This window comes from Pituophis catenifer, unplaced genomic scaffold (assembly GCF_029215685.1).
Source record: "Pituophis catenifer annectens isolate HBS135680 unplaced genomic scaffold, rPitCat1.0.hap2 SCAF_2, whole genome shotgun sequence".
Lineage (NCBI taxonomy): Eukaryota > Metazoa > Chordata > Lepidosauria > Squamata > Colubridae > Pituophis > Pituophis catenifer.
In genome coordinates this window covers 134524998-134546496 of record NW_027256882.1, presented here as the reverse complement: position 1 = coordinate 134546496, position 21499 = coordinate 134524998, and the positions used below count along the sequence as shown (strand labels likewise).

The window sequence follows — 21499 nt, the reverse complement described above, 5'->3', positions numbered from 1 at the left end:
AAATGTTACCAGGGAATGCTTGTCTCATGGTTAGGTGTAAAGGAGGAAGGGCTTCCTTTGCCTTGTTTGAACATTTTTTATTTGGGAGATGATAAAACATGTTTGTATAAATGTTTGTATAATGCTGTGTAATGATCTAGGTCAGTGATGGCTAACCTTTTCTGGACTGAGTGCCCAAAGCGTGCATGCCCCCCTCATGCCCCCTGCCTTCCCGCACATGTGTGTATCCCCCTGCACGTGCCCTCCTACACATGTTGGTGTGGCCGCCCCGCATATGCACCGTCCCCCATGCATGCATATGCACCCCCCGCATGCATCCCTCCGCGCATACGCAGCAGAGACCCGATGACCAGCTGGCTGGTGGGAGGCACATGTGCATGCGTAGCAGAGCTGAACTGGGATGACTGCTTGCGTGCCCACAGAGAGGGCTCTGCGTGCCACCTGTGGGTTTCACTTACCTTTGCTACTGGTTCGCTCGTGCGCACGCGCTTGCTTCACTCACACGCGCCACTTCTGCGCATGCAAATATGCACAGAGCATGTTTGGATGATGTCCGGGTGGGTGGGCAGAGCTTCCTGCTGCCGCTACTACTGGTTCACCCGAACCGGGGCAAACCGATAGAAACCTACCACTGACACGTGCCATAGGTTCGCCATCACGGATCTAGGTTCTAATCCTCTTTTTTTTTTCTAAACTCAGATGATTAATTCCTGATTATATAGAATAGAATAGAATTTTTATTGGCCAAGTGTGATTGGACACACAAGGAATTTGTCTTGGTGCATATGCTCTCAGTGTACATAAAATAAAAGATATGTATTAAGTTTATCATGCAGAAGTGTTTGCTAGAACTTCATGATATATTGCAATAGAAGCATAATTTATGCCAACCATCCTTAACCAGTTACATGCATACCCATTGTGCTATTTATTTTTGGAGTTTGCAATGTGGTAGAGAGAACAGAAAAGGAGTAAGAAAAAAGTTAATTACCGGAAATAAGGAAAAGAAGAGACAGCTTACGCTAGTTTGCATGAATACCATGCTTTTCTATGTCTTCCAAATTTTGCAAACCATATTTATTTCCACCAATTCATACATTACATTTTTTCACCAGACTTCTCATCTCTCTTTTCTGTCAGTCCTTCAGATAAGCTAGGTCAAAAAACAGACAGTGCGGGGATTTCAGCAATGGTACTTGATCGTCGTAGGATACAATCATATAACCTTGAAAGCCTGTCAAAGTTTCTCTCTGTCCCATCTTATACTAAACAAAGTCAATATGAGGTTATTTTGATTTTATCTTTCTCACATTTTCTTCTATCTCTGTGTTACAGTATCTCTTGTCCTAGTTTCTCCTTAAAGGCTTACTCTTCCCTCCCCACTTAAATGGTCCCTCAAACTTTCCCCAAGATGAAGTTAATTTAGCAACACGGAGGAGATAAAAAAAAAACACCCTAACACAAATTCTTGGATTGACTGGTTATCTATTTCTTCAAACACAAGAAGATGCTAGTTATGTTCCTCTAATTTAGTTTTATTGGACTTCCTGCTTTGGGAGAATAATAAATTATTTCTGGGGCTTCCAGCAAGAAGAATGATAGTCCTTTGATTTTCTCATTTGCATTTCTCACTCTCTTTTCAAAAGGGCCAGCAAGCTACAGGATAGGAAAGAAAAAGGATCTGAAAATCCAAAAAGTTCTGACCACAAGATTCCAAGAGCTTCATGGCTTCGTGTATTTGGCTACCAAATGAGATCCTAGAGCTCCCACATGCTTGCTGTGACAGACTTTTCTTTTCTTAGAATGGCTTTGCTGTACCCTTGAACAAGGGTAACATTATGTGCAAATCTTCTTTGGGCTTTAAATTTTCCTCTGACAAAGTTAAACTGGATTCCTTCTTGATTTTCCTACTATTGTAATAGCACTGCTGAAGGAAACCGGTTTGTCTGTAAGGGATTCCAGGAGAAGTAACTCTCAGAAATAGCTGCTGAATAAACTACAAGTCTAAGATGCAGGTAGGTATCAGTTGATATGTATCATATGATGTTGGATACTGATGGTGGCCTAATCAAGCTGTAAATGCATATTTGAAGTTTACCACTTCAGATGCCAGATAGAGGCTCACATTACTGAATTGCTCCTCTATACTGACCAACCCACTATATTCCTCGCACAAACTTGTGTACACAAATGGGTATTTGTCAGGGAGAAAAAATAAATTAAAACTTTCCCATCAAATTTCATAGAAATGCAGCCTTTCTTTAATGGAACAACATTCAATCACATCAGCCTTGTCTTGCAGATTAAAGGTATCTGTTACAGACACAAGCTCCACATGTCACAAGAATAGACTCTATACATTTGAAGAGGTTTGTAAAATTGCAGACCAAATGGATGTACTTGGTGGACTGGGTAAGAAATACCTCATCTTGAACTGTGTCTTGTTAAATAAATGCCATAAATGTGCAAATTGTAAGTCTTCTTACAAATGACACATTATGAATTGAGAAGTCAATAATTAATTAATTACACATTATGAATTAATGAACTGTGGATTATGAATTAACAAGGTTTCTTAATGTCAGTCACAGTTCACTAAGGTTTTCAGAGGGAATGATCTGAAGCCTTTAAGAACTCTCTGAGGAAATGAGTGCTCACTTTTGACCAGCAATGTTGAAATGTTCTGTTGAGTTCAGTGTTTTGATGGTAATTCAGTTGTAATCTAGGATTTGCCATGATTTGGATACAGATTCTTTACAATCTTTTTTTTAACCAAAATTTCACGTCACAGAGGAAGAATTTAGGAATAAAACACTAGCTGCAAATACTGTAGAGATGGAAGAGATAATGATACTAAGATCTGAATCAGGAAATCTGTAATTCAGTGTTGTTATCTGTCATAAATTATCTGAATGCACTGACTTTTTTCCAGATAAATAACATAAAATCATAGAGTAAGTTACATGCTTTGTCTAATGTGGACCTACTTACAACATTATTGCAAGATTACAAAATTGCTTCAAAGATTCGCAGCACAATACAAGTGATAATCATCAAGAAGATTGGAGGCCATGATCCAGTTGCACAGAATAGCAAGGAAAACATAGAGTGAATTCTTTCTCTGTTGTTTTATGAAAAAGGCCTAGATTTATGTTTTTCAACAATATACCCTCCAGATGTTTTAAATTATAATTGCCATGATATGATTCAGGCTTAAAATACATACATCCTCATCATCTTGCTCATTGTAAATCGGTTGGCTGGGTTTGAGCATCAAGAAACTTTCCTCAAATTGCTGCCCTTGAAATGTGTGAGAAAATGGGAAATGTGCCTGAAAATGTAAGGCTGGAGTCAACCACATCAAGAAGCATCCTGGTTGAAGAAGGTTGGCCTAGATTGTACACCAACTCTAGAAGGCAACTGTTCCTTTAAATCATTCATCCCTTATTAAAACAGGCTCCATTGTTCCAGTTCTTTGTCAACTGCTGACACTAGCATCAGATGCATGTGAACAATGGGTGGCCAGACTATTATTAGGTGCCATGTATCAGGAGCATCAGTAGTCAGGCTGGCTGGAGACAGATACTCACCTTAGCCCAGGACATCTAGAGGATTGAAAGGTGGCTTGAAGGAAGGAGAACTACTTCTGTTATGTCCTTATGTTCATCCTCATAGAAGGATACTTCCACTTCTCTTAAAAACAACTTCCTGTGTCCAGCTGTACATCATGATTTTTTTTACTGGCAAGTAGTTGTGAGTATAGTGTTTGCCTCCAGCAAATTTAAATGCAATGCGTACTTAGTATATATTAAATTGCCTTCCTGTAACTTGTATTGTCAGTAGGTTTTCTGTGCAGTTTTCAATTTGGAATCTATTCTTCTGGAATGCTGCTGTCAAACTAACAAGAGAGGCGCACATAACTCATAACTGCTGTAGAGGATACAGTCCTATACTGTACTGAATTTTAACATCTACATCCCACATTATTATCAGATTTAAGTGAACATCTCACTGCAGCAAGGAATAGTGGCAGCTATCTTAAAGATGACAAACGATAAGACGACGTGAGCCTCTCTTCTATTTTTTTTTTTGACAAACAAAGAGATTTTGATGGCTTCCTCTTCTTCAGGGTCAGGACGTCCTTGTTCTCTATGCTCTTCTTTAAAATTAATCTCAGATATAAAGTGGTTTTAGGGAATGTTGTACTCCATTTTTCATAGCTGGACATCATTTTTAATCCTCAAGCATGGTTGTGGCAGAAGGAAATTTGACAACTGTATTATAATAGAAACAGTCCTCAAAATATGGCTTTGCCATATCTGGCTACTAATACAAATATGTGTGTATGTGTGATCTATACATCCATGCATGCACATGCACACACACATACACAAATTTCACTTAAAGCAGGGATGTGGAGGCGGAATAAAACCCAGGAGGCCTTTTATCTAATCTTCCAAGGCTCAGATAGAGGCCCTTTCCCAAAGCGCCATCCTGGCTGTGATGCTGTTCTCACTTAGAGCACAGAAAAAAAGTTATTTTCTTGTCCTTAGCAAGGTACAAGAGGAAGGGAGGGAGGAAGTTTTTCTGCTGAGGTTATCTGCTGTTAAACTCATAACTGGAGCCATGAATTGTCCAGCCTCATGTCTTAGTGAAGACTAAACCACACTTAGAAAATTGTCAGGCATATCCAATTACAAACTTCTCTAGGTTTTCAGGCTTGTAAACACCAGATTTCTACAATGTTACAATCAAGATTACAGAAGGAAACAAAAACAAAAACAACAAAAAACCCCCCACAAAACACCTCTATCCTTGTTCCATTTGTACAGTGCAATAGTCTATAAAGAGCAAAAATGAGCAAACATATATAAAATCCAGATGTTATTTTGTTGTTGTTTTTGTGTGTGCGAATTCATATGATCAAACATACGTTTATCTGAAATTGAGAAGAGGCCCTTATGAATCGGATAAACCTGTGGAAATGTAATAAACATAAAGTTGTGATTTTTACATATTATAATATATTCCTCAAAAGAGAAATAAGAGAGAATTTTTGAGGAAGGCAATACATCTGATGGGAAAGGGCCTCTCAACACACATGGTGATCTATGAAGCTGAGCTACAGGTAATGCAAAATGTCAGAAGATTTTGTGAATGGTATGTGAATATTGTCAGTTTCTCTATTCTAGGGAGCATTTCAGAGTTCTTGCTTCCCATCCCTTTGCCCACCAATCAAGAGAACTTAATATTATTTTTGTACTCAGGATCCCCTTTATAGTCAGTAAGTCATTCCAAGACTTCTCTTTTTTACTCCTTTTGTACATTGATACTACAAAAACATATTGAAATATGATCTGCAATACAACTAAATCCAGTACAGGTAGTCCTCGACGTTCAGCCATTTGTTTAGTGACCATTCAAAGTTACAATGGCACTGAAAAAAGTTATTGTGTTTCATACTTACGACCATTGCAGCATCCCCATGTTGACGTCATCAAAATTCAGACACTTGGCAACTGCTATGTATTTATGACGGTTCCAGTGTCCTAAGATTATGTGATCAACTTTTTTGACCTTCTGACAAGCAAAGTCGATGGGGAAGTCAGATTCACATAGCAACCGTGTTACTAACTTAACTGTGTTACTAACTGCAGTGATTCACTTAACAGCTGTGGCAAGAAAGGTTGTAAAATGGAGCAAAATTCACTTAAACAACTGTCTTGCTTAGCAATGGAATTTGGGGCTCACCTGTGGTCATAAGTTGAAGACTCTTGTATGAAATGGCTCATCTGAGAAAAAAATGTAGGAATGCTTGTTAAGCATACAAAGAATTTGAAAGGTATTCTGCTTGGATTCCAAAAATTGCTTCCAGACCGGTCCTAGTAATGATTGTAGAGATAAAAAATGTAATTGCTCAATTGAGTTTGAGAAAAGCTCCAGGAAATGACTTAATATCCCTTGAGAAAACTATGGAAAAATGTACGGTGTTGTTTTTTTTCTTAATTACTGTCAATCAGTATGGTCATGGAGGATTGTAATCCCTGTCTTTAAAAAAAAATAGAGGAGTAATTCTACTAAATATAAATTTCTTAATACCATGATTAAGTCTACTAGTAAACATTGTGTCAACCCTGAAGCTGTCTTGACCGAAGCCCTTTTGAAGCTTCAGTGTTGCCACACTGGAGCTGAGGGATGGGGGGGGGGGGGGAATAGAGATAACGGGTTTTGTAGCCAAAACAAAATACTTTCTCCTGGGAACCAAGGACATTCTCACACATGGAAAGAAGAGAAGTGATGTTACCAGGCAACAGGGTAGCAACCTGATTGAACGATGTGACTGATTGATTGGGGAAGGGGAAAAACTTTCACTTTTCATTAGGTGAAAACCGCAGGAACCTTCAGAATCGGTTTTCACTAGAACTGTGCCAATATGATATATCCAGTAAAACTATTCTTTGAGGAATCTACTGGCCTCAGAGTTTTATTTGCTATGGGATTATTACTTGGAACCTGACACATTACCTTCCTTGTCGCCTATTCTGGAAACTGAAGGACTGGACCTGGCAGAGGAATATTATCTTATGTAGGCAGCCTTTATATATTTTAAGGCAGCATTGAATTCTATATATTGCAATAAGGTTTGAGCTTAACTGACACCTGCTATTCCTGAACTTTATATGCAGATATCTTATTGAAGGTATAGAAACAACTCTCAGGGACACTTAACAATTGCTGTTAGCACCTCAAAGAGAGTGAACCAGGGCTGCATTCTGGCTCAATTATTATTTAACTGTTTTATTTCATTTATTTATCAAATTTAGACACCACCCATCTCACTAAATCAGGGATCTCCGACCTTGGCAACTTTAAGACTTGTGGACTCCAACTCCCAGAATTCCTCAGCCAGCTGGTTGAGGAATTCTGGGAGTTGAAGTCCACAAGTCTTAAAGCTGCAAAGGTTGGAAACCAGTGATCTAAGTGACTCTGGGTGGTTTATAGATAAAAAGTAATACAATTGTATAAAAGATATAGTTAACACAGAATTAAAACCAAATGACAAGCAGATAAAAGCAAGGATAAAAGATAAAAAAAATACAGAAGGAGTGTTATTTTATGGATATATATATATATATATATATATATATATATATATGTGTGTGTGTGTGTGTGTGTGTGTGTGTGTGTGTGTGTGTGTGTGTGTGTATTTCTCTTTAGCCAGGTTCTTCCTATGTAAACCAAGATTTTTATGCACCCTAGTTCAGTGAAATCCCAATCCCAATGAAATAGGGCTGCATAAAAATCTTGGTTTACGTAGGAAGAACCTGGCTAAAGAGAAATACACATAAAGGCCTATGAAAAGAAAAGAAAATATCTATATCTATATCTATATCTATATATATATCTATATATCTGTATCTATATCTATATCTATCTATGTATCTATCTATCTATCTATATACACACACATACACATAATGTTATTAATTATTTAAATAATTTAGACATCTTGCTGTACGCAGATGAAGCAGTTATTTTTTCCAGAATCTCTATTGGATTTAGAAGAACCTTGAGAACCCTGGTGCTGTTCTACAATGAGAAGTTGGATATTAATTATATGTAAAAACAAAAGTATGAACTTTACCAGCTCATATAGATAGATAACATGCTTCAAGTATTGCAAGCAGAGGATATATCATTCTTCCGGTGGCAGGAAGGCACAAGCAACTACTCTCCCTACAAATACTATCCTTCCATTTCAAAGATCAAAAGGTAGCAATTATCTCCTACCAGCTCTTGGGCTATTTCAAGTCAACATATTGGCATGGATGCTCTAAGGGGAATTAGGATCCTTCTCGAATGTCAAATCCCTAGAAGGTGTTCAGGCTGCATTTTTAAGATCAATGCATTAGGCCCTGAGACATGTTTGTCATTAGTCCTGTATCTTGAGATGAAACTAAAGGCTAAGGTATGAGCAGCTATGATTAAATGCTAGCAAAACCGGTCTCATTTTCTTGTCATTGGAGGTGGTTTGCAGTCTTTGTGGAAAAAGAGACCAATGCTGGAGGTCAGAATGGGACAACTTGCCAGAGCCAATTCACTGTGGCCACCTCTCCATGGACAACTTGTCACAGGACAATTTATCAATTCAATTTAATTATTTAAAATAAATTTAAAAATTGTTTTAATTTTGTCCCTCCTTTTCCCCTCTTTTCTTTAATGATTCTATTCCACCATTTCTTTGATATCAGTATAACTCTTGTCCTGCAGTGAGTTGGCCATGGAAAGTTGGCTGTAGTGAGGTGGACACAGTGAATTGTCATAGACCCTGCTGAGATACCATTCCAGCTAGCCTCTGCTCTTTGGGATGTGAATAAGCTTATGCTATGCTGAAGAACTGGGAATGGCTAGTCCAGTGAAGAGAAGGACCAGGGGAGACATGATAGCAGAGTTCCAATATTTGAGGTGGCTGTCACAGAGAGTAGGGGGGACAACCTATTTTCCAAAGCACCCGAAGGCCAGACAAGGAACAATGGATGGAAACTGATCAAGGGGAGATTCGACCTAGAAATAAGGAGGAATTTCCTGACAGTGAGAGCAATCAACCAATGGAACAGCTTGCCTTCAGAAATTGTGGGTACTTCATCACTGGAAGCTTCAAGAAGAGACTGGACAGCCACTTGTCAGAAATGGCACAGGCTCTCCTGTTGGAGCAGGAGGTTGGACTAGATGACCTACAAGGTCATTTCCAACTCTGTTATTCTGTAAACTTTCTGTAAACTTCTGAATTCTGAACAACTGTAGGTAGGGTACCTAAAGTGGTCACTGAAAATTGGAAGTACATAGTAGTTCAAGTGTAAGGTGACCAGACGTACCGCTTTTGGCGGGACAGTCCCGCTTTTGAGCAATTTGTCCCGCGTCCCGCGGCGTTTCAAAAAAGTCCCGATTTTTCTTGAGCCCCAGCTGATGGCTAGAAGAAAAAAAAACTGTTTAAACTCTTGCCCGGGGCTTCAAAGGGCCGCCCTACAGGCAATCAGTGTAAAGCAGTTCTTTTTTCCCCTAGCTAAGCTTCAGAAACGAAACTGAAACCAGGGTCTTTGGTGCAGCGTGACAAAATGAGGCAGAGAGAGATTTATTTTTATTTTTATTTTTCCTCCCCAAAAAAGGTAGGTGAAAAACTGCAAACAATGGAAATTTAGGAGGAGAGTTCAAGATTTTAAAACACAAAGGAAAAAAAGCTGTATTTAACTAGGGAATTGTAATAATTGAGATACTATTAATTTAAGGTGACCAGATTTTAACATTGGTAAAGAGGGACATTGTGGGCGTGGCTTATTTTGTGGGCATGGCTAGCTGGTCATGTGACCGGGTGGGCGTGGCTAGCTGGTCATGTGACTGGGTGGGCGTGGCTAGCTGGTCATGTGACCGGGTGGCCATGGCTATGCGTATAGGGTAAGGTGAACAGATTTTAACATTGGTAAGAAGGACACCATTGTGGGCGTGACTTGTTGTGTGGGCGTGGCTTGGAGGCCATGTGACTGGGTGGGCGTGGCTAGCTGGTCATGTGACCGGGTGGCCATGGCTATGTGTATAGGGACTACTCAGAGGGCTGAAAAGTCATTTCTGACAGGTCCTCACACTTTTGACTGGTCCTCACACTTATGACCATCCTCACATTTATGCCCGTGCAGCAGTATTCTTAACAACCATGTCACTCATTTCACAACTGCTTCTCTTCACCATGGTGACAAGATAGGGCAAAAACGTAAAATGTGAGGACAGTCGTAAGTTCGAGGACTGGTCAAAAGTGTGAGGACCAGTCAAAAATAACTTTTTCAGCCCTCTGAGTAGTCCATATGCACAAAAGGACTAACCAGAGGGCTGAAAAAAGTCATTTCTGACAGGTCCTCGCACTTTTGACTGGTCCTCACACTTATGACCATCCTCATATTTATGCCCGTTCAGCATTCTTAACAACCATGTCACTCATTTCACAACTGCTTCTCTTCACCATGGTGACAAGATAGGGCAAAAACGTAAAATGTGAGGACAGTCGTAAGTTCGAGGACTGGTCAAAAGTGTGAGGACCAGTCAAAAATAACTTTTTCAGCCCTCTGAGTAGTCCATATGCACAAAAGGACTAACCAGAGGGCTGAAAAAAGTCATTTCTGACAGGTCCTCGCACTTTTGACTGGTCCTCACACTTATGACCATCCTCATATTTATGCCCATGCAGCATTCTTAACAACCATGTCACTCATTTCACAACTGCTTCTCTTCACCATGATGACAAGATAGGGCAAAAATGTAAAATGTGAGGACAGTCATAAGTTCGAGGACTGGTCAAAAGTGTGAGGACCAGTCAAAAATAACTTTTTCAGCCCTCTGAGTAGTCCATATGCATTAAAGGATACAGCAATAGAGAGGGATGAAGGAATGGAAATTAGAGTAGGAGTGAGGGTAAGAGAGGGAGGAAGAGAGGAGGAGAAGGAGAAAGGAAGAGGAAGTAGGGAGGAGAAAAAGAGGGTGGGGGAAGAGAAAGTAAGAAGGAAAGAAAAGAGAGTGGTGGTAGGTTTGAGGAGAAAGATTGCTGTACAATAAAAAAGATGAAAGGGAAGAAAGCCAACCCCAAACAAATATAAAGATATTAAGATTAAGAATGAATTGTTAAACTTTAAAGAATAAAAGAGAACAAATATGAATAAATAGCAATAATTAGCATTTAGAAACACACATACAAACATGCAATGTATTTTCTTTGAACAGAATATTTGGCTGGTTCACAAATTTAAACAGTGTTTAGTCATTTCAATTAAATTTACAATTTCTATATTTCCTTTTTGCCATATTTATTCCTCATCTATTTTTTAAAAAAACCAATATTACCCTTCATCCTCATCTCTAATCTTAATCAAATTCAATTTTTCCCTTCTATTCTATATTATACCCCTTCCCATTGTCATCTATTTTTATATCCATCCTCACATTGGTTAATTATGTAATTATGTAATACAGTTGTTTAATACAAATTCAACATTTTAATATAAATCAATTAGTTATATAACTATATTTTTTTGTATATTAATCAATATGAACATGAATATTCCAATTATTTCCATGCAATCCAATTTCTTACAAATCAATTAATTATATTTACCAATAATAATAAACCAAATAATTTCCCCCATATATTCCTCCAAACCACAACTTAACCATTTCTGCTTTCAACACAATATACAATTATTAATAGTATCTCAATTATTACAATTCCCTAGTTAAATAGAGCTTTTTTTCTTTTGTGTTTTAAAATCCAAAATTTCCCATTGTTTGCAGTTTTGTACCTACCTTTTTTGGTGAGGAAAAAGAAAAAGAAAAAGAAAGAAATTTGTCTCTGCCTCATTTTGTCACGTTGCAGGTTTAGTTTCGCTTTCGCCTGTTTTCAGTATAGCTAGGGGGGGGGGGAAATCTGCTCCAGGAACTTTTTGCAGCTTTTCGCAGCTAATTAACCTAGCGGAAGCTGTTAACAGGGGCTGTTTTTCTATTTTTGCAGGCATGGGTCTATTCATTTTTTTTTTTAACACTGATCAGCTGTAGGTCGGCCCTTTGAAGCCCCGCGGCAAGAGTTTAAAGAGTTTTTTTCCCCTCTAGCCATCAGCGGGGATTCAGGAGGCAGAATGAAAAATCGGGACTTTTTTAAAACGCGGCGGGACGCGGGACAAATTGCTCAAAAGCGGGACTGTCCCGCCAAAAGCGGGACGTCTGGTCACCTTATATTAATTGTATATTGTGTTGAAAGCAGAAATGGTTAAGTTGTGGTTCGGAGGAATATATGGGAGAAATTATTTGGTTTATTATTATTGGTAAATATAATTAATTGATTTGTAAGAAATTGGATTGCATGGAAATAATTGGAATATTCATGTTCATATTGATTAATATACAAAAAAGATAGTTTTATAACTAATTGATTTATATTAAAATGTTGAATTTGTATTAAACAACTGTATTACATAATTACATAATTAACCAATGTGAGGATGGATATAAAAATAGATGACAATGGGAAGGGGTATAATATAGAATAGAAGGGAAAAATTGAATTTGATTAAGATTAGAGATGAGGATGAAGGGTAATATTGGTTTTTTTAAAAAATAGATGAGGAATAAATATGGCAAAAAGGAAATATAGAAATTGTAAATTTAATTGAAATGACTAAACGCTGTTTAAATTTGTGAACCAGCCAAATATTCTGTTCAAAGAAAATACATTGTATGTTTGTATGTGTGTTTCTAATTATTGCTATTTATTCATATTTGTTCTCTTTTATTCTTTAAAGTTTAACAATTCATTCTTTATCTTAATATCTTTATATTTGCTTGGGGTTGGCTTTCTTCCCTTTCATCTTTTTTATTGTACAGCAATCTTTCTCCTCAAACCTACCACCTCTCTCTTTTCTTTCCTTCTTACTTTCTCTTCCCCCCACCCTCTTTTTCTCCTCTCTACTTCCTCTTTCTTTCTCCTTCTCCTCCTCTCTTCCTCCCTCTCTTACCCTCACTCCTACTCTAATTTCCATTCCTTCATCCCTCTCTATTGCTGTAATCCTTTAATGCATATGGACTACTCAGAGGGCTGAAAAAGTTATTTTTGACTGGTCCTCACACTTTTGACCACTCCTCGAACTTATGACTGTCCTCACATTTTACATTTTTGCCCTATCTTGTCATCATGGTGAAGAGAAGCAGTTGTGAAATGAGTGACATGGTTGTTAAGAATGCTGCATGGGCATAAATGTGAGGATGGTCATAAGTGTGAGGACCAGTCAAAAGTGTGAGGACCTGTCAGAAATGACTTTTCAGCCCTCTGAGTAGTCCCTATACACATAGCCATGGCCACCCGGTCACATGACCAGGTAGCCACGCCCACCCAGTCACATGGCCTCCAAGCCACGCCCACACAATAAGCCACGCCCACAATGGTGTCCTTCTTACCAATGTTAAAATCTGTTCACCTTACCCTATAGACATAGCCATGGCCACCCGGTCACATGACCAGCTAGCCACGCCCACCCAGTCACATGACCAGCTAGCCACGCCCACAAAATAAGCCACGCCCACAATGTCCCTCTTTACCAATGTTAAAATCTGGTCACCTTATTCAAGTGCCATACTTCCGGCAATTGAATGTTTCAAAGGCACGAAGGCTGTAATATTGATGCATTTGAATGCTTTCTCTTCTGTGGTTGCAGAGGATAGGTAATGAGATGATCCCATATATGGAACAGCCATGCCCCTGAGGACAGGCCAGCTTGAGACTGCTAAGCACATCCTTCAATATCTTCTACATAGAGATGTGTAATAGTTTGATCTCTCTGATATTGACAAGACTGCCAGAGCATGTTGATGCGGCTGATGGATTATAATCCCTCTATAACAGCGTACAAAGGGCTGTAGTTTATACGGCTCACCAGAAGCTGATTAAGTGTAAGCGAATTTTGTAAATTCTGAAATAACATTGAATAGATATTTACATTTTACAAATTAGTACTAAATAAATACCGATTTTTAATTAGCTTTAGATATAGAGTTTATTAATGGTTATTATAACAATTTTTAATATTATCACAGCTTGTATTTTATTGCTTGCATTAGCATCAGTATAAAACTTATAACTGTAATGTTTACAGTGTTATGGTAGTAATATTAAATTTCAGTTGCTGAAATGGTTGCTCTTGTTCTGTTTGTGTAATTTTATGACTTTTTTTGCTGGTCTGTGACTGAAATAAAGATTGTTATATTACTTTTAGTGTCGTCATAAAATACACACACATAGAGAGACAGAAGTACACAGACCTAAGGTTGCTTATTCCACTTTTTGACTTGACCAATTTCTAAAGTAACATTCACCATGATAAAGCAGTGAGATTTTAAATATACTGTTAATGAAATCTCATTTCTTTTGAAAATGTATAGCTATACTTCTGGGAATTTTTTTTTTTACCATGATTTTTATTAAGAACAAATTTTAAAATGATGGATATTAGAAACAATGTAGGAAACATAAATCAGAGGGTCACAAGAAGACAACAGGAAAGCAAGTCCACAAAGATACAAGCACTGGCCAGCCCAAACAACTCACACAGAGAATTCTCCAGATGCAGCTATTATGCCAACCCAGCCTTGGCATGGCACCACTATATCCCTATGATGTCCTCCTTTTGGGGGCAATTTAACCTATTTTTATTTCATCTGATAGGACTGAGGAATTACAGTACTGTGTAGGCAATCTGTTAGCCCTGAGAAATTACAAAAGATTCAAGGATGATCACTGGAACAAAAAATTAAATCCTGTGAAATAAGATTGAAAGGGGGTGGGGGTTAGAAGATGAGAAGGGATTTGATTTATGGAACTTTGTGAGATATTTTAATCAATAGGACATGATGTCCATCTGTAGCCTCCCAGCATCAATTTCTGAAACCTACCCTTGATAAAGATTGCAACTACCAGAGTCCAGATGGATTGGCGATACATCCATATTATTATCCAATGGTTGATAGCATCAAATACTGCAGTGATTTTCTCTATAAGTCTGATCGACATCTCCTTCCACCAAGCCAGACAGAAATAAATTCAATAAATATATAATCCAGAAATACTTAGATTTCAGTTGCCATCACTTTGGGCATATGTACAATGAAAACATAGTAATAGTACTGGTTTGTGACATCATTCACCTACTCCCAATTCAGGAGGGGAAAAAAATAGTCCTTAAAAAACACTAGACATCTGGTGCACCTTATTTTATCCAACAATCACTGAAGTGATACCTTGATTAAAGTGAAGATTTGCAATACAAAGGATGGGTGGGTCAAAGATGATACCAGAGGTACCCTATGGCGCCAAGCCACCTCCAAAGTTATTATGGAGTCCCATGATAGAGAGGCCAGAAGATGAGGGTAAGTTAGTATTCAAGCCGATAGCATCTTTTGCTGTAATATGAATTGTTGCTGAGCTTATCCATTGAATACATTTAGAATATATTTCCACATGCATATGTTTTTTTTCCACTTCTGTTCAGTTGTGATGGATTCTTAGAGACGTCCCTGCAGTTTTTTTTGGCAAGGAATTTAATTTAATTTAATTTAATTTAATTTAATTTAATTTAATTTAATTTAATTTATTGAATTTCTATGCTGCCCAACTTCCAAGGGACTCTGGGCGGCTTACAGCAATAATAATAATAATAATAATAATAATAATAATAATAATAATAATAATAATAATAATAATAATAATACAACAAAGAAGATAGGAAAATTATTTAAAAACATTATATTATAAAAAACATTTTAAAAACATTAAAAACAGTGAGATCAACGACCTCAGGCCTGCCAGAAAAGCCAGGTCTTCACCGCTTTCCGGAAGGCCAATAGGGTGGGGGTAGTCTGGATCTCAGGAGGTAACTGGTTCCAGAGAGCTGGGGCAGCCCTCCCCTGCGGGCCCGCCAGCCGGCATTGTTTAGCTGACGGGACCAGGAGGAGACCAACTCTGTGGGAACTTACCGGTCGCTGGGAGCTATGCGGTAGAAGGCGGTCTCGAAGATAACCTGGCCCTGAGCCATGTAGGGCTTTAAAGGTAAGTGATTTGCCCTTGCCTCCTTCCTAGAGCTGATAGAAAGTGACTGGCCCCAAAGTTAACCAGCTAGCTTCATGCCTAATAAAAAAGGACAGTGGAAATATATTACAGCAGAGGTCCCCAACCCCCAGTCCGTGGACTGGCACCGGTCCGCGGCATGCCAGAAACAGGGCCGCGCAAACAAGCAAAGCCCCATCCATGGGATACAGGCAGCAACAAAACCATGCCCCCTCTGGAGCGTGGATAAACCTCTCTCCATGGAATCAGTCCTGATGCCTAAAATGTTGGCAGCTGCTGCATTATAATACTGAATGTATAATACTGAATGTAAAATACTGAATGTAAAGAAGTGGAGTTACATGAAAATACTTTTATTTAGGGCAGGGGGGAAATGCTACTGGTTTGCACTGGTTCGGGCAAACCGGTAGTAAAAAAAAAGCTACTGGTTCATCCGAATCAGTAAATTGGTATTTCCGACAATCAGCTGTGCAGTGGATTTATATTTGCTAGAAAGCAGGAAATCCTACTTTCTAGGAATCTAAATCTGGCAGCACAGCTGTTCCCCCCCCCCTTTGCTGTTCTACTTACCTTCAAACCAGGGGTGAAATCTAGCAGGTTCTGGAGAACCGGTAGCGGAAATTTTGAGTAGTTCGGAGAACCGGCAAATGCCACATCTGGCTTGCCCCAGAGTGGGGTGAGAATGGAGATTTTGCAGTATCCTTCCCCTGTCACGCCAACCAAGCCACGCCCACAGAACCGGTAGTAAAAAAATTTGGATTTCACCACTGCTTCAAACGGCTCCTTTTTCCACATGAAGTGCACGTTTGGTGCGCACCGCGCATGCACCGACAGCGAATCGGTGGCAACCCACAGAGGATTTCACCACTGATTTAGGGTATTTCTTCCCTTTCATTTCTTTTTTTAACAATAGAAAACAAATGCCAACTTCCAATTCCTTTGTTCTTTGAGCATCAATGGGAAGTAGGGTTTTCTCTTCATCCGTCTCTTATTCTATTTTAGCCTTGAGCTAAACTATTATGGCCATCACCTAAAGGTACTGACAGTACTGTCAGCCGAGCAGTTTAGTGCTATTGAACAATTCTGATAGCTCTCTAGTGCAGCACTCACTTCAGTGAAACAAGAGAAGAGTGGCAGCCAACGAGGCTGAGCAGGAACTAGAGGGAAGAATTATAATGCCCACATGAATCCAATGTGGCAGTAAACATCACTCTGATCCCACTCATTACTGGTCACCTGAGATTGCCTTTGGCCTAACAGGTAAGTGTAAAGCATAATAGATTTTGTCACCTTCTGGCAATCGCTGGATGCTATCAGCTAAAGGTGGAAAACATCACTCGGAGCCCAGTACAGGTAAAGGTGAACTTCTAATCTCTCTCTCATTGGCTGTGGTGAAGGGAAAGTTTTGGCAGCATAGTAGAAATAGGATGTTGCCAGGATCTGATCCTACCATAACTGAGTGTGACTGTTAAGGCATCTTCCCTATCTTTGATTTTAAGTTCTGGTGGCTACTAATTAGATTTAACACTCTTGACTCCTGTACCTATTGGCTCAAAGATAAATTCAAAGAAATTTACAACCAAGAAAGATTTTTAATCACATGCTCATCACTTTGGGGACCTAGCACTTTGTAGTGCAATGATCGAAATATTGAATTAGGACTAGAGCTACCCCACCATTCAGATTTTCAACTATCATGTTTATTAATTGATTATCTTTCAGCCTAGCCTGCATGGAGTTGTTATCAGGATGAAATTAAGTAGCAGGGAGGGTGGATCTCATCTATCTCCTTTAGCTCTTAGAGAAACTGTAAACAAACAATATTACAAAAGAGAAAATAGAAATCAGAGGACAGGAGAAACAAATTCCCTGTTTTGCCTATATCACTTTAAGACAGTATTTAAAACAAAACATTATATACTCTGTGGGTTGTGCCTCTTATTTTTCATGTTCTTTCTTTCATATTAGCTTTTCTTATTTTAATGAGCTTTTTTTTAAATGCACAGATGCATCGCATTTGGTAAAAAAAAAGATAGTTTCAATTAATGGAATTGTATTTGGTAGCTAAACCAAGGCAGCATAATGATCATTGTTTCAGATTGGGAGTGGGGAGACCCAGTTCAAATCCTGCTTGCAACAGATATCACTGGGTGACTTTTAGGCTAGTCCCTATCTCTTGCTGAGTTGTTGTTGTGGGAATGAAATGAAGAAGAGCTCTATACAGGTAGTCCTTGACTTACGACCACAACTGAGCCCAAAATTTCTGTTTCTAAGTGAAACATTTGTTAATGTGAATTTTGCCCCATTTTACAACCTTTCTTGCCACAGTTATTAAGTGAATCACTGCAGTTGTTACATTAGTGACATAGTTCTTAAATGAATCTGGCTTCCCCATTGACTTTGCTTGTCAGACGGTCACAAAAAGGGATCACATGTCCTTGAGACACAACAATGGTCATAAGTAGATATGAACCAGTTACAAGCATCTGAATTTTGATCACGTGATCATGGGGATGCTGTAACAGTCATAAGTCATTTTTTTTCAGGGCCGTTGTAACTTTGAACAATCACTAAATGAACTGTTGTAAGTCAAGGACTACCTGTATATGCAATATGTAAACAAATGAATAAGTAGACCCGTTTTTGCTAAATATATGCTATTAATGTTCTCATTGTTCCTATCACTCATCTCCTCCCACTGTATGGCTGTAACTTGTTGCTTGTATCCTTACGATTTATATTGATTGTTTCCTAGTATGATTTGATTTCTTATTTGTACCCTATCACTATCATTAAATGTTGTACCTTATGATTCTTGATGAACGTATTTTTTCTTTTATGTACACTGAGAGCATATGCATCCAAGACAAATTCCTTGGGCGTCCAATCACATTTGGCCAATACAGAATTGTATTGTATTGTATTGTATTGTATTGTATTGTATTGTATTGTATTGTATTGTATTGTATTGTATTGTATTGTATTGTATTGTATTGTATTGTATTGTATTGTATTGTATATAGTGGTTTCTCCATCCCCTGTACTTCATTCTTTACAGCGGCCAGAAAGGCTCAAATCAAAACACCAAAGGACTCTTTCCACCAGGTACGTGACTTGTGCTTGTTAGTTGTGAAGTCTCCTAATATATACCAACATATATACCATATATGTTGCATTTTAGTGGAGCTTGTTTTAATTGTTTTAAATTAATTGGCTTTAATTGCTTTAATTTTTAATTGTATACATGTACTTTCCACATAAGACTTTACACTTTGTATCGTATACCAAATATGTATATAGGATGACCTCATGGTACAAATCTTCTTTCTTTTCTGCCTTACTAGATTTTCAGTATAAATTAGAAGTAGATCTTGGGAAGGAAACAAAGAAGAGCACATAAAACATTCTGTGAAAGACGTTGGGTGGTTGTACGTTAATCCTACATCTGGAAGCATCCCAGGAGAAAAGTTCAGGAGTGGATCACTGCTCACTCTGCAGGACTCCTGAGTTCTGCATGAATGATAGTTTAATAGGTGTGATGGAATGTACTGAGGTCGGTCATGAGGTGGGAGGGAGATGAATTCCAGAGGTATAAAAGGCAACTTAGCCCAGATATTATGTGTGAGAGAAAGAGAGGGAAGACAACACCTGCTTAATAGGAGTCCTGGTTGCACAGTGGTTAGAATGTAGTATTGCAGCCTAACTCTGCCCACAGCCAGGAGTTTGATCCTTGACTGGTTCAAAGTTGACTCAGCCTACCATCCTTCCAAGGTCAGTAAAATGAGGACCCAGATTTTTGTGGGCAATATCCTGAGATTGTAAACTGCCCAGAGACTGCTGTAAACCACTGTGGGGCAGTACATAAGTCTAAATGTTATTACTATTGCTATTAATAGTTCACAGAACATTTATAGGTGCAGATAGTAGAAGCCTCAGTCTGTTAAGATTTGTCTGTGGGTGTGAAATAATAAAAAAGTCAGTTTGGAATAATTGCCACATTCCGTGTGGGTGGGTGTAAGTGAGATAGATTTGGAATTTTAAAAGTCAGCTAACTTTGTTACTAGATTCAAGTTTTGCTAACTACAGTCATGGGCTCAAAAATAGTTCGGGGGTGTAGGGAAAATACCCATAAACATCACCCAAACATGAGAATTTGCTTCATTACCAAACAAATGTTTTCAAGACTTTCAAAAACCCATTCTTCATTTTCTTTGCCAAGCTTTCTTGATTAGGGCAGCCTAATTTAAGAAGAAAAATGAATGTTGCATTTTAGTGGAGCTTGTTTTAATTGTTTTAAATTAATTGGCTTTAATTGCTTTAATTTTTGTTACTGTGCATTTTAAAATGGATGTTTGTAAGTTGCTTAGAGCAAGGATTATATTAATTGTGTAATAAAATAAGATTGAAGAAATTGCTCCTGTTAAATGATTGGGAGCTAGCAATCCTTCGAGACCTTCTGCAGATCATCCATGGATCTGGTGATAAATTCCAATCTACCTTCTACCAACAGCTGACCTAAAATTATCTAGATGAGCTTGGCCATTCATAACCAAGAACAACATCTTTGTGTAGGCTCTGATTAATTTTATCCTGCATTTCCCCACTAATCACGCTTGGCATTGCCCTTCTGAGAAAAGTACAGTTGCAATTCATGAAACAACAAACCCAAGCAGTTCATAAATTATTTCCAGAACTCCATCAGTAGGGAGGGGCATTGCACTTACTGACTTTAATGAAAATAAAGAAACTAAGTTATTAAGTCTGGATGAGAATTTTGGAATAAGGATTCTGAGACAAATAACCAGTCTTTAAAAGAAAGGTGACTTTTCCTTTGAGGAGAGTTCTTCTGATGACTCCATAGATATGTCCATGAAATTCTCTTGGCAGTAATATGGATGCACTTCAACATTGCTTTCTAGTTTGTTTGTTTGCTTGTTAGTTAATTAACCTTCCAGTCTAGATTGCAGCCCTAGATTTTACTGCTAATTTCATATTCAAGAACCACCCAGATCCAGCCTGGTTCATTTTTCTGAAATCAACCATGGTGATCTAGGAATACTAGGACAAGAGCAACATTTAGCAGACAAAAAATATGTTTTTGACAACATGAACTCTATGTTTTGTGCCCAACACATTTTTTATGATTTTATCTCCCTCCAGATTTCTCCTGAAACTTACCCATGTAGTCCTTTCAAATATAGAACCAAACTCTACTCATTTGATCCTGGTCTCATCCCACCTACCATTGTAGAGCAACCTGATCTGGCCAGCTTGAAGAAGCCATGCCCATATCGAAAGAAAATGGAAAAGGCAAAATCCAAGACTATAAAGAAAAAGTAAGGGATGGGATACTGAGTTTTTGTTACTAGCAGGCAAGCAAGGCAAGTTATATTTGTAGCATCAATTAACATTTGCCACCTGGAATGCAAAAAAAGGGCTGATTGTGTTTGGCTGGTGTTACCCTTTGGTATGCTAACTACTTGCTTAGGATCATGGTATCCTTTACCCAAATAACCAGATGGTACAGCAAGATAATTTTCAACAATTATGCTTTGGTCTTTTGAAATGTGTCTAACTTTCAGAAAATATTTTGTTTTGAATGATGAAAACAATTACTCTGAAGAGGAAATTAAAGTTATCCTTTAAACTGACTGGCTGGACATATAGGTAGTCCTCAACTTACAACAGTTCATTTAGTAACTGTTCAAAGTTATAATGACATTGAAAAAGTGACATGACTGTTTTTCACACTTACAACTGTTGACCATCCCCATGAGATCAAAATTCAGATGCTTGGTAACTGACTTATATTTGTGACAATTGCAGTGTCCTGGGGTCATGTGATCC

At 38.3% G+C, this 21499-nt stretch overlaps 1 protein-coding gene across 1 annotated transcript in view; it reads left to right on the top strand.

Moving 5' to 3' along the window:
- The first annotated feature begins 14858 nt into the window (after positions 1–14858).
- HEATR9 (HEAT repeat containing 9) overlaps positions 14859–21499 on the top strand; it is a 35853-nt gene continuing 29212 nt past the window's right edge. Inside the window, exons 1-3 of the mRNA XM_070934647.1 lie at positions 14859–14955; positions 18711–18757; positions 20813–20988. Coding sequence (XP_070790748.1) covers positions 14859–14955; positions 18711–18757; positions 20813–20988 — 320 coding nt within the window. The remainder of the gene's footprint in view (positions 14956–18710; positions 18758–20812; positions 20989–21499) is intronic.